The following is a 13335-nucleotide window of genomic DNA, read 5'->3' as shown; positions in this document are numbered from 1 at the left end:
AACTTACATGGTTGTCAGATCCCGGAAAACACTTGTGCGCGACTCGAACTAAGTAGACACCACTCAGCCCACTTCTGTTACATGATGGAACAGTTAGTATAGTGAAAATGAAGAGCTAGATCTTTTTTAATTTAACACGCTGATTGATCAGTAAAACAGTTCTTATTCCTGTTATCACCGACAGATTGTTGGTCAGCTATCACTGCAGTGTTAAGATGCACTTATACCAGTTTCTGAAGGGAGCCATGGTCTGTAATCCCCTACTGAAGCACAATCAATAAATGTGTGAAGAGAGTGAACCATTTTCAGATTTTGAAGATTCAATAAAATATCACGCATGAAACACTTTAAAGTCCAAAGGGCCAGATTTTAAAACTTATGTGCGGGCGTAGATTTGTGCGCGCAACCCGGCACGCACAAATCTGCGCCCGATTTTATAACATGCGCGCGCAGCTGCGCACATGTTATAAAATCCGGGGTCGGCACGCGCAAGGGGGTGCACACTTGTGCACCTCGCGCACGCTGAGCCCAAGAGGAGCCCCGATGGCTTTCCCCATTCCCTCCAAGGCCGCTCCCCGGACCGCCCCCACCCCCTGGCCCCGCCCCCGGACATGGCCATGCTTCGCTGGAGGGGCTGCATCGGGAAGGACCCATTTTCGAAAGCCCCGGGAAATACGCGCGTCCCTGGGCTTATGCGTGCCGCCAAGCCTATGCATAATAAGCGCACGCAGGGTCAGATTTTCTCGGGTTACGCGCGTAGCCTTTGAAAATCTACCCCAAAATGCATAATTTAATTGTAGTGCCAGTTTAAAATAATACAGTCCATCGACATGGCCGTGTTTCTCTAGAGGGCTGCGTCGGGAGGGACACAAACCAATATCTATGACGGTAAATCATACAGACAGGCAGATCACCAGGGCAAAAAATTTTTTTAGCATTGAACCTCGCAGCAAAAGGAAAACATAGCAAGGGAGAGAGAGATTTAGATAAGCAAGACGCTGGGTAGTCAGCCAGCACCGTGTGTTATGACGGGGAAAGTAGCTCCAATTTCACAGCTTCTTGAGCTCAACAGTGGAAGCATGGTAATTGTGGAAAATGTCCTAACACACCATGCTGGCTGACCACCCAGCGTCCCGCCTATCTAAATATCTCCCTTGCCAAGTTTTCCTTTTGCTGAGAGGTTCAATGATTAAAAAAAAAAAGTTTTGCCCTGGTGGTCCACCTGTCTGTACAATCTACCGTCATAGATTTTGGTTTGGGTCCTTCCCGATGCAGCCCCTCCAGCGAAACATGGCCATGTCAGGGGACTGTATTATATTTAACTGGCACTACAATTAAATTACGCATTTTGGATGTTAAAATGTTTCAAGTGTGATATTTTATTGAATCTTCATGATCTGAACATGTTTCACCTCTCTTCACACATTTATTGATTGTGCTTTTGTTTATGTGTGAACCATTTACTCCACCCTTTGTTTTTGCATCCCCTACTTAAGACCATCTCTGTAACTGGGTTATATGTGGAGGAATGCAATAATAAAGGAAAAACCTATATGTAAAAAAAAAAAATTTAACTGAAAGATTCCAGTAACCATATTTGCCCTGAATAAATATGGATTCTCTGCAGGTTATGATACCTCTTATTAGATGAACATAAGAGTTATCCAAAGATGATGATGTTCAAAAATGTTCAAGACTATCATCCTGCCAATGAATACCTGCAAACTATTTTCAATACAATAAATATATATAACATCACAAATTTGTTAATAAAATAAACTACTGAAAATATTTTTAGCCTCAGTTTTCTAATATGTCTGCCATTGTGAAACAGTTTATTTTTGTTAGAAATATTTTCCTTGCCGATTCTATGCACTGAATGCTGTTGTCACAGTTTTGCCTGCTGTGCAGTCTCACTGTGCCCAGATCCGGCCTGTTACGACAACTCCTGCCTGCAGAGGCCTCCAGTGAGCTCTGCTTCTAGCTATCCAAATCATCCCATCACTGACCATCTGACTCAGCCTGTTCTTCAGCCTCTGCTCCACCAGGGGTCCTAAACGAAATTCATCACCAGCCTTGCCAGGCTCTACTTTGCTGCTCGAACCACACCTAAGTCTCAGCCCTATGTAACCCATCCTTGCCAGAACCACCTTGCCTCTTCATGGAGTCACTCTTGGCTCTCTAACTTGGCCACTCTATTCTTGAACATTGTCATTGGCCTCAAGGCCTTCTTGTTCCTTGTTCCTTCTCTTTCAGCTTATCTAGACCTTACCTTGCATTGTGGCCTCTGGGCCTTCTGCCTCTTTGAACCTTGCTCTGCGGCCTGTCTAGGCCTTCCCTTGCTTAGTGGTCTCTGGGCCTTTGCCTAGCAGCTGTCAGGCCCCCCAGCCTTGCTGCCTTCAGGCTTCTGTGTTTTTTGTTCTTTGTTGTCTTGCCTAGTCCTTATCCAGTCCTGTTCTGTCTGTGTTGTCCATCCTGTCTCTGTTTGGTCTTGCTGTGCCAAGCCCAGTCCTGTTCCTGGTATTCACTCCTTGTCTTGCCCCAGCTTATATTTAGTTCCAGTCCAGTATTGTGCCTTGCCTGAGTCTCTCTCTGTCCGTGCTCAGTACCTTGCCTTGTCCGTATTGATGTTCAGTCCCAGTCCCAGCTCATTGTTCTGTTCTTGTCTGCCCAGCCTTGCTCCAACTTGTCCAGCCCTGCTGTAGCCTCTCCAGCCCTGCTCCAACTTGTCCAGCCTTGCTCCAGCCTGTCCAGCCTTGTTGCAGCCTGTCTTTACTCACATGATATACTGCAGCAAAAACCTACTAGCCCCCAGAACCCAAAGGCTCAACCTGTGGGGGAGAGGACTGGCTAGGTGGAAGACTGACCCTTTTCTTGCCCAATATCCTGCTTTAAGGTCCTGCACAGCTTCTGGGGTGGTGTACCCTTCAAAGCTGTCTTGATAATTCTGTGCATTCAGTACTGGTTCAATCATTGAAAGGGAATGTGTTTGTCTGAAACTGGTATATTGTGTGCCCTTATTAGAGAAAGTGACTGTATAGAATATGTAAATCATCTAAATGTCAGCACTTCTGTTTCATTTCAGTAGAAATATTAAGTGTGTGGAAATATATTCAAACATGTTGCATGAAAAGCAAGATCTAATTTATAACATGGAGGTTTCACAACTGTTACATTTTCCTTTACAAATACTTCTGATAGAAATGCAAATTGATTTTAAAAATATGCATGTATTTAAGTTAGCATATTTTTGACTTGAAAGAATACACAAATGTTAGTTCTGAAAATCAGTGCAGTTCTGAAAACACATTGGGGTAGATCTTAAAAAAATACGCGCAAGCGTACTCTTGTTCGCGCAACCGACGCGAACAAAAGTAAGCCAGATTTTAAAAGATACGTGCGTTGCCGCGCGTATCTTTTAAAATCCGGGGTCGGCGTGCGCAAGGCTACGCAAAATCGGCAGCCTGCACGCGCTGAGCCGCGCAGCCTGCCTCCGTTCCCTCCGCATCCCCCCACCTTCCCCTCCCTTCCCCTATCTAACCCACCCCCCAGCCCTACCTAAATCCCCCCCTACCTTTGTTGTACAAGTTACGCCTGCTTGAAGCAGGCGTAACTTGTGTGCGCCGCCTTGTCAGCCCCCGGCACAGGCCGCAGTGCCGGGGGACTTGGGACCGCCCTCCCGGCCCGCCCTCGAAGCCTTGCCACGCCCCCTGACCCTGGACACGCCCCCGGTCTTCGGACGCGCGTCCCGGGGCTTTACGCGCGCCGGCAGCCTATGCAAAATAGGTGCGCGGCGCGCGAGTGCCCTGCGCACGTAAATCCAGAAGGATTTACCCTCGCAGGGCTTTTAAAATCTACCCCATTATCAAAATCTTTACTTCATGAAGAGTATAAGTATTTCTGATACCATAAATTCATGCTAATTATACATATATTAGGAAAGTAATATTAATTATAAATAGAAAACACAACAAATGATTAGAAACTATGGGGATTAATTGGGTATATTTTTAATTTTAAAACAATTAAGCATCATCCATCCACTCCATAATTCAACAGAAGATTGAATGTTACCACATTACCTATTCAGTGATGTAGATTTAAAATTTGTTGAAAATTTGACAAGGATACTTTGAGTTACTAAATAAAAAAATCTAAATGCATCATTTTTTTCTCAGTGTTTTTCAAATTAAATATGCCTTTAAAATATTGTTTAATTTTAAGAGGAAATTAACTTTAATATAGCAAGAGTCATATTTTACTTTTAAGTTACTTTTTTTGGTTGGAGGGCTGTTACCTCAGAAAAGTGAATGATGCCACAGCTAATCATGCATGATCTTGGCTCTTTTATAGGAAACCTGAACCACTTTCCATAATGTTATCAATTAACTGTATGTTCAATTTTTTTAAATAATATTTGCATAATGCTTTCTAAGGTAAAATTAAAAAAAATAAGCTATAAAAGATCCCTTTGCTAAACATATATTCTGGTTTTGTATCATATCATAAATTGTAAGCTTTGAAAATAACTATTTTAGATTTTTAAAAAATTGATAAACAATTATGAAACAGTCTGATGTATTTTTAGGACAGTGAACCTTTGAACTGTAATTTCATTCCTTTGGACATTACATTGGAAAACTGGGAGGATTTACCTAAGATGTTTCAACAGAAACCAAATCGTTTGTTGGTAAGATAAGATCATTTAGTTCTTGAATCATAAGTTTTATAAAAATGGAGCAGTATGTTATTTTATTTCAGTGATTCCATTTGAACAAATTCAGGCAAGTCGTTAAATGCTGATGTTGCTAATAATAAATGTGAGATCTGTTCCTTTAGCAAATTATAACACCTACGTGTTTCTGTGGATAGCATCATCCAGACACCAATTAATTTCTCATTTGCAAGATTAGCAACTGTGATATTTGTATCTGTTTTCAAAATCACTTTGTACTTTAACCTTTTACATGCAGGTCCCAGCTGTCTTGTGATTGCACATGCATAGCATTATAGTAGCATCTGTGATAATTTACAAAGCTAAGTTTCCATGTTTTATGAAACTCGGCATGCAGAAGTGGCACCTAGGTGAAATGGTGTAGTGCTCACAAAATCTTTATACTTTGCAGGTTAAAATGTGTATATTAAAGTTACCAAACTAAAATGAATAATTCAAAATAAAACTGAATACAAAGAGGAATTATTCTTTCCCCCCCCCCCCCCCCCCCCCCAGCTTTCACACTTATTGCTCTCAAACGTGCTGAAGAATGGAATGGAAAGCATGCTGTATGTTTCTATTCTTCTATAAAGTCACTAGCAAATTTGTTACTGAAGTATAATACTTTATTTCAAAGAGTTACATATTATAACAAAAGCTACATAAATCTTGAATCAATCAATCCAACTGTTGAGTTACAATGAAGCCCCTAGTATGTTGAGTTACAATAAATGAGTTACAATAAATGAAGCCCCTAGTATGACCTGATTTTAATTGCAAAATAAGTCTCCAAATCTAGTCATCTTAAGTTAATGGTTCAATTGAACACACCACCTCTGTTTCTCTAAGATCAAATTTCCAGTTATTGAATTGTTTATCACTAGAAGAAAATAAATAGGCTTGGTAACTTTCAGGACATCTACAGTGACAAACTGTAAATTATTGTCATAAAAATAACACATCTCTCTATTAAGGGAGCAGAGATAAAAAGAAGTATATTGCACAATTATTGAGACAAAAAGCAATGGATTGACAATTTAATACTAGTGTGGGACAGAGCAGTAATCCCCTAGGCCTGGAGCCACAAATGCAGTCTGACTCCAGCCTTTCTTAAAACATTTATCTTTATTATAGCTTCACAATCACACAGCAGTAGACTGTCTTCTCTTCAGAGCAATGTACTCGATTACTCACAGTTGAGTACTGCTCCCTCAGTACTCACAGTTCAGCTTCAGCACAGCTCAGTGTTTGGACAGTGTTACTTTACAGGAGCTGCCTTCCTCCTGGAGACCCGGGCCTGTTCTGACTAAACCACCTGGGTCCCAACTCTTATTCCTCCCTTGTTGGGCCCCGCTCACAGAGCTCTCTCTCACAAGGAGAATTAAAGAGGACCAGGAACCTAGCCTGGTCCTGTACTGGTTTAAGGGGGAACATAGGGGCACTGCCTCATAGTCAGACTTAATACAAATGTCATAGGATTTCCTAAAACTGTCTTGGAGACCCCACAGCCAGTCAGGTTTTCATGATATCTACAATAAATTTGCATGAGATAAATTTGCATATCATGGAAACTCGGTTAGGACTCTTCAGCTTGGAGAATAAACATCTGAGAGGAGATATGATAGAGGTTTATAAAATGAGTATAATGGAATGAGTAAACAATAAATCAGTTGTTTATTCTTTCAAAAAGTACAAAGACTAGGCGGCACAAAATGAAGTTAGTTGTAATACATTTAAAATTAATAAGAGAAAATATTTTTTTATTCAACGTCTAATTAAGCTCTGGAATTTGTTTACAGAGAATATGGTGAATGCTACTAGTGTAGCTGTGTTTACAAAAGGTTTGGACAAGTTCCTGGTAGAAAAGTCCATAAATCATTATTAAGGTGGAGTTCCAGCTTGGAATCTTTCTACCCCTTGAAATCCTACAAGGTACATATGACCTGGATTGGCCACTTAGAAACAGGATACTGGGCTTGTTGGATCTTTGGTCTTATCCAGTATGGCAAGTCTTATTTTCTTATGGTTCAATTCTACCCCAACCCTACCAGACAAAATGTGCTATTTATATAACAAATGGTTTCCTTTCGTTGGAAAAAGACTGGATACAGGGGAGAAACAATACTACTTCAGTTGCATTACAACTGAATGAATTAATGGTCATTATGAAATAGCTGAAACAGAAAGTAAGCCCTTCTTACTGTGGCGTGATTGACACAGCTTCACAAGCGAACTTGGTAAACCCATGCTGACAGTGGGCAGACAAGCTCAGTATGTGACTAGGTCAAGGTTCACACATGACAACTCTGTTCCCCATGGGTTGAGTCTTTGGGGTCAGGAGCTGGCAGGACTTAGGTGTTGGTCTCATAAGGAGCGGTCATATGTAATCAGGCCGAAATCAGGCAGCATCAAACTACAGACAGTGATCAGGGCAGGTAAAGATCAGGAGACGTCAAGATCCAGTCAATGCTCAGGACAGGCGGAGATCAGGTGGTGTCAAGGTCCAGGCAATGGTCAAAGAAGGAAGCGTAGGACTGAGCAAAGAGAGACAGGAAATGGACTAGGACAGGCTGAGCCAGGAGCAGGCTAAGGCAGAAGTAGGCAAGGCAAAGACTAGGCAAAGCAAGAAGAGACAAGGCAGGCTAGAATGAGGCAAGGCAGGAAACGGTCAAGACAGAATCTGGTGAGCAACGCACACTGCACAGTACGGCAGGGGACCTGTTGCTGAGGCACCAGCTGAAAGCGCAGCTGGGAGTTAAATACACAGCCACACTGATGTTATCAAGAGGCACCGTAGTTCTGGTTACCACTGCAGAGCTTATTTGATTTAACCTATTGTGTAAATAATGCTCTTTGAGACTTCTTGTGAATGCCTGCCCTGGAATATTCCAATGAAAGATCTTTCCTTAAGTTGCTGGTATGATTCGGTTATTTTGTTTAAACCATAACAGTTTTTGGCGTCCCTCAGTGAGCATGAAGTGAGAATGAGGGGCAATTTGGTGCTCCTGGTTGGTGAGTGAAGGCTTGGGCCTTGCCTTCCTTCTCTAGATGGAAGCCCCTGTTTTCCCCTTTCCCTTGTTCAGGACCCCACCTAATTTGGATATTTTTACAACATACCGGCAGGTGAGAGAAATGTGTTTTATCTGATGCATAGGTGTTTAGTGTATAATTTTATTTAGTAATAGGGTTTGTATAGTTAATCTCACTCTTAGGGCACAAGATGGAGGGGGATTCATTTGTGCTGTCCTGCTAGAGGGAAGTGGGAGGGCTTTTTCTGATAGTTGAACAGGGCATGCAGTTATGGTTAGTCTGGCAGTCCCTGAGAAATGTGAGATATCTTCTTAGCCTCAGGGTATACAGTCCCTGGGAGGTACTACATTGTAATGAAATTAACCTCAGGGTGGCAGTCCCTGTGAGATCTCTTTAATGTTAGTAAGGACTTCCTGAGTGTGCATGTTTTGCCTGTAAAAGAGGGCATGTTTACAATAACTTTAACATTTTTTTTTGTTGGGGGCAGTAAGTGGATGTATGATGGAAGCCTTGTTTTTCTTCCATAAACTTTGGGAAACCAGAAATCTTGTTGCACAGAAAGAAGCAATCTACCATCTATAGTGATAAACTGTTATATGAATGTTTGTCCTTGTCTTGAGAGAGTGCTTGTGAATCTCTCTTCCTCCTTTCCATACCGGTGATGTTTGATAGGAAAATAGTGATTTCTGTGGAGTGTTTTGTCGTGCATGGAAGTGTGTGTCTTAGTTTTAATCTGTGTAATGTATGTATAACACTACTTCCTCTGCTGTCAGGCAGGCCAATCCCCACCAGTGGGTTATACACCTCTGCCAGCAGATGGAGATGGAGTAAGAAGCTGACATCACTGATATATAGTCCCGCCCCAACATCAGCCCGCCAATATTCTCCGTCTCCAGCAGATGTTGGACATGAATTTCCTTACTGGGGATTGCCTGTGAAAAAAAAAGAAAACAGAGAAAAAGACAACTAGAAGACAAGACGATTATATAGCACCGCTTGCCTCCTGAGGTGATAACATTCTGTCTTTCCCTCAATAGAGAGCCTTCAGTCCGATAGCCTTGGTTGGCGTGGACTTAAAAAAAAAAAAGAAAAGCATTTGCAGGCCGAGAGAGGCTCGGCAGTGAAGGCTTTTGCCCTCTCCTCCCATAGTCAGGATCCGTTCCTGTTCTCAGCCAGGGAGGGCTGAACTTAGGTAAAAGTTTTTACTTCATAATTTAAAAAAAAAAGAATTCTTTAGTGAGGAGTCTTCCTCCTCGGGTTCTGCTTCTCCCACTCACATCTCTGGGGAGCTGTGTGAGATGTGGAGGCAGTTCACGCACAGTGGGTTGAACAGCCTTTTGCCTAGGCTCTGCTCTCAGACTGCTTCTTGGTGTATGGTAGACTGTGGCAGTTATTTTGGGCATGCGCCTCCACGCCTCATTGTACATCTACATCCTCGTCTTCTTTTGAGCACATGTGGCTGAGCATTTTTTCTGGATGCATATTCAGTGCATCCAGTTTTGGGGCACTCTTTGTGCATGTGTTGCTGGGGGTCTTCTTTCTGTATGCACATTTTCTGCATCTAGTAGGGCACTTATCCTTATGTCTGTATTGAGGGCATGCCAACCATGGCACCAGTGGCAAAGTAGTCTAAGCGCTTATCTATTTGTGCTGCATGCCACATCAGGGCAATACACCAGAGCTTTCTGCAAGCCTATGTCAGCACTGCCTGGGTGCTCGTGGGGATTTGCCTCCTACTGATTTTCCAACTATGGCCCATCTCCACGGTCTGAGAGGAGTGAGATCGGAGGCAACATGATGCGAGTATCCCCTCCTTCGGTTGAGTCGTCTTAGGGGAGACTCGCTCTCAGGATGTCAGGTTTGGACCTATAGGGCCTAGTAAGGAGCCATCCTCCTTTTCCTGGGTGGAATTCTTTCAGGGATTACAGGCCTTTCTACAGAAGCGTCCGTCTGAATTGACAATACCTGCTAATTTAGGTTCGTGAACGCGGAGTTTCCCTGTATCTGCCACTACAGGCAAGCACCGTAGCACAGCATGTCCTGACAAGATTCGAATGGATGTGGATCAAGATGACACTGATGATGATGATGTTGGCTCCTCTGTTGAGGAAAGGGAGATTCCCCCAGATTTTGAGCCATATAGGACTCTTCTGTTACGGTTGTGGACCCTTGGGCCGGTTGGAACAGAAGATGGTGCACTGTGGAGAACCACAGCAAGCGTCCCAACCGGGAGGCGGCTCGGAGGGCTCAGAGAAGGCTTCTACACTGAGACACGGTGGAGTCCTATGCGACCAAGGACTCTGCGAAGGCTGAAAGGACGGACGATGTTGGGCCCCGATGACTGACGAGTCTTCACCCTGGAAGCCGGTACTCCCCCAGGAAGAGCCCGTAGGAGTCCAGCCGCTGGGACTTTTGGAGATTCGCCCTGGAAGCCGGAGCCCCCCCAGGAGGAGCCCGTAGGAGTCCAGCTGCTGGGACTTTTGGAGATTCGCCCTGGAAGCCGGAGCCCCCCCAGGAGGCGCCCGTAGGGGCCCGGCCACTGGGACTTAGGTGAATCTTCTGGGCCAGCGAAGACCAGGAAGACAGCTGAGTCGGAAGCCGAGAGTTGGAGTAGAAACCAAGCCACGGATGAGGCAGAAGACGGAGTCGGGTTGGAGCCAGAGGTCAGAGACAGTACCAAGCCAGGAACAGCAGCCGAAGACTAAGTCGGAGACGGAGCCGGGTCAGAAGCCAGAAGTCAGACGTCGAAACCAGAACCAAGGGGCGGAGGCAGGAGACGGAGTCAGGAGCAAGCCGGGTCGAAGACAGAAGCAATCCAAGAGCAGACAGCAGCTAGCAAGTCAGGAACTCCTGAGAACCTCGTTGCAAGGCAAGGATCTATCCCAGCTGCAGGGTAATATACCCTGCAGCATCTGACGTCATCCTGGAGCTGTCCTTAGTTTTCCCGTGCTGGCCCCTTTAAGAGGAGAGCGCGCGCGCGCCTAGGGGGCGGGGCCAGCAACGGGGAATCGACGGCGTCTCCCTCGCAGTGGAGACACCGCGGCAGGCCGCGGAACGGGCCTGGGAGGCCGAAGAGGAACTCGTATGGGTCGGGCCGGCCCCAAGGTGGGTGGAGGGACCGGGGTACGGCCCGGTCCCGCAACATCTTCTCCATTTCTGTCATAGAAATGAGTTGCCGAGCCTGATCTCTCAGACTTTGAAGACCCTCGGAGTGGCTGGAGGTGACTCTTTGGGTGTGTAGAAGAAGGACCCCATATTGGTCACCCTACACAAGGCTTTATGTTTCTTTCCCCTCCTGGATGAAATTCAAGAGTTGTTTGACCTTAAATGGAGTGTGCCAGAGATGAGCTTTAAAGGGAGGCATGCCTTGGCGGGTTTATACCCCTTGGATCTGCAGTCCAGAGAGCAGTTGCATTTCTTGAAACACCATCCCAGTGAAAGGAGGAGCAGCTCTTATGGATGATCAAGATAGAAGGATTGAGGCTATCCTTAAGTAAGCCTTTGAGGCAGTGGCAATGAATTTGCACTTGCTTCTTCTTGTGCCCTAATAGCTTGAACTAACTCATTTTTCTCAAGAATCTGGCAGCCCTGGTTACGATTCTGCCCACAAGCAGCCTCTCACCTTTTTCCAGCTGTCCCCGACACTGTTTTCGCGGTTAGGAGACCGCCCACATACTGCTCCTGCATGGCGGGCCTTGCTGCCGTGCTTCCATGTGGCCTGGAGGCCGCCACTGTTCCCCTCGCAGTCTGGATGCGGCCACCATCACTGCCTCTGCCCACAGCATGGAGCCGCCACAAACGACTTCCTCTTCTTGCGGCCAGTAAGCCGCTCTGGAGCTCTTCTTCGCGGCCCAGAGGCCGCCAACGCTGTCCCCTCCCCTGTGTGGGGAGTTTCTGCATCCAGACTTCCTCCTCTGCGGCAGGGAGCTGCTAACGCTTCGAGCCTACTCCTGCTCTGCAGTATGGCTGTTCCTGGTTCTGCCTCCTTAGGTGCGGGGCCACACCTCTCTTCAGGATTTAAAGGGCCAGTCCTCCTGGCTCCACCTCTTGATGTCATCCTGGGTGTTCCTCTTTAGCCCTATAAAAGGTCTCAGCCTTCAGTTTCTCTTTGCCTTCGCAAGGAGTCAGTCATGGAGTTGGACTGCTCCTGGATCCTCCGTTCCAGCTCTTAGGTCCAGGAGTCTCAGATGATGTCCTCCTCCGCTTCTTCAAGGCACTCTGTTCTTCATGTGAATTCCCTTGTCTTCCTCTGTGGTTCCTGATCCTCGTCTTCATCTTTGTTCCATGTCCTGGTCTCTTGTTGGGTCCCATGTCCTGTCCACTGATGTCTCCGTCCGATGTCTTCGTCCACAGATGTCCCCATCTTCAGATGACCTTGCTTCCAGATGTCCTGTCTTCCCTGATGTCCGTCTCAAATGCTCTGTTCGCAGAAGTCTTTCTCTGAAGTAGTCCTTGCCAGTAGATGTCCAGATGTCCTGTCCGTTGGGGCCCTAGTGATGCTCTTGGTTGAGTGTCCGGCAGATCCGAAGTCACGAAGGCCTGGCATTCGGATGTCCTATCTTCCTGTGCTTCCTCATTGCTCTTGATTGAGTTTCTTTGGGGGTCCGAAGTCCTGATGTCCCTGTCTTGGATACCCTAGTTGAACCTGCTTTCAGATGTCTCGTCTTTGTCGTCCCCAAGGTCCTTGTCTCCAGATGACCATACTGTCTAGTCTCCTGATATTCTGCCTTTCAGTGTCTGTCCATTCTTCAAGAGCCCTTGTCTCTCCTCAGCCCGCCTTAGCCTTGTCTTGACCTTGATGTAGTCCTGCCCGAACCTTCACATAGCCATGTCTGATCCTTGGTATAGCCGTGACTGGACTTTTGACGAAGCCATGTCTGAACTTTGGCATTGCCTTGTTTGAACTCTGAAGTAGCCATGTCTGAACCCTGACATACCCTTGCCTTGACCTTGATGTAACCATGCCTTGACCTTGACGTAACCGTGCCTTGACCCTGATGTAACCATGACCCAGCCTTGCCTTCTTGCCTGATGTTTTGTCCGACCATGTCTCCAAGTACCTTAGTTTGACCATGTCTTCAAGTATTATCTAATCGTGTCTTCAAGCATCCTCATCTGGCCATGTCTTGAGTCTTCGTCTTGTTCCAGTATCATCGCTTGTCCTCGACCTCTCTCCATCCTGGTGCATTTGCCGTTCCCGTACAGCAGGTCCGAAAGGGCTATCGAGTGGCCGGAGGGCTACCCCAGAGACCAGCATTGCATTGATGGGTCTCTACTGATGCGTCAGGTTCGGTGGAGGCCCGTGTCCCTGGTCTTCTGCCTGTCCGCCTGTGCTGGGATGCATCTCACCTGCCTCAGCGCTTCCACGGAGCTCCTCTCTGCAGTCGCGTCATGGTCCAAGGGTTCACCACTCTAATCGGAAGCGGGATCGCTCCCTAGCGCTCCCTCAACAACTGGTTCAGATAGCAGATCTATTGTAGAACCAGGGGCTGCCTTCTTAGTTGATGCAGGCTGTCACCTGGTCCACACAGCCACCAAAGAAGTTGCTTTTGTTATAGTGGCTAAACAGCAGCTTGGCTGCGCAACTGGTC

General features: G+C 46.0%; 1 protein-coding gene across 5 annotated transcripts in view; it reads left to right on the top strand.

Annotated features, from left to right (window-relative positions):
* Positions 1–13335, top strand: part of ZRANB3 (zinc finger RANBP2-type containing 3) — a 593631-nt gene that overhangs the window by 441791 nt on the left and 138505 nt on the right. For all 5 annotated transcript variants that reach the window (XM_029605377.1, XM_029605376.1, XM_029605378.1 and 2 more), the window contains one exon: positions 4589–4690. In XM_029605377.1, the coding sequence (XP_029461237.1) occupies positions 4589–4690 (102 nt within the window). The remainder of the gene's footprint in view (positions 1–4588; positions 4691–13335) is intronic.

Source organism: Rhinatrema bivittatum, chromosome 6 (assembly GCF_901001135.1).
Source record: "Rhinatrema bivittatum chromosome 6, aRhiBiv1.1, whole genome shotgun sequence".
NCBI lineage: Eukaryota > Metazoa > Chordata > Amphibia > Gymnophiona > Rhinatrematidae > Rhinatrema > Rhinatrema bivittatum.
The sequence above is the reverse complement of the archived record's forward strand: the minus strand, read 5'-3'. Positions and strand labels throughout refer to the sequence as shown.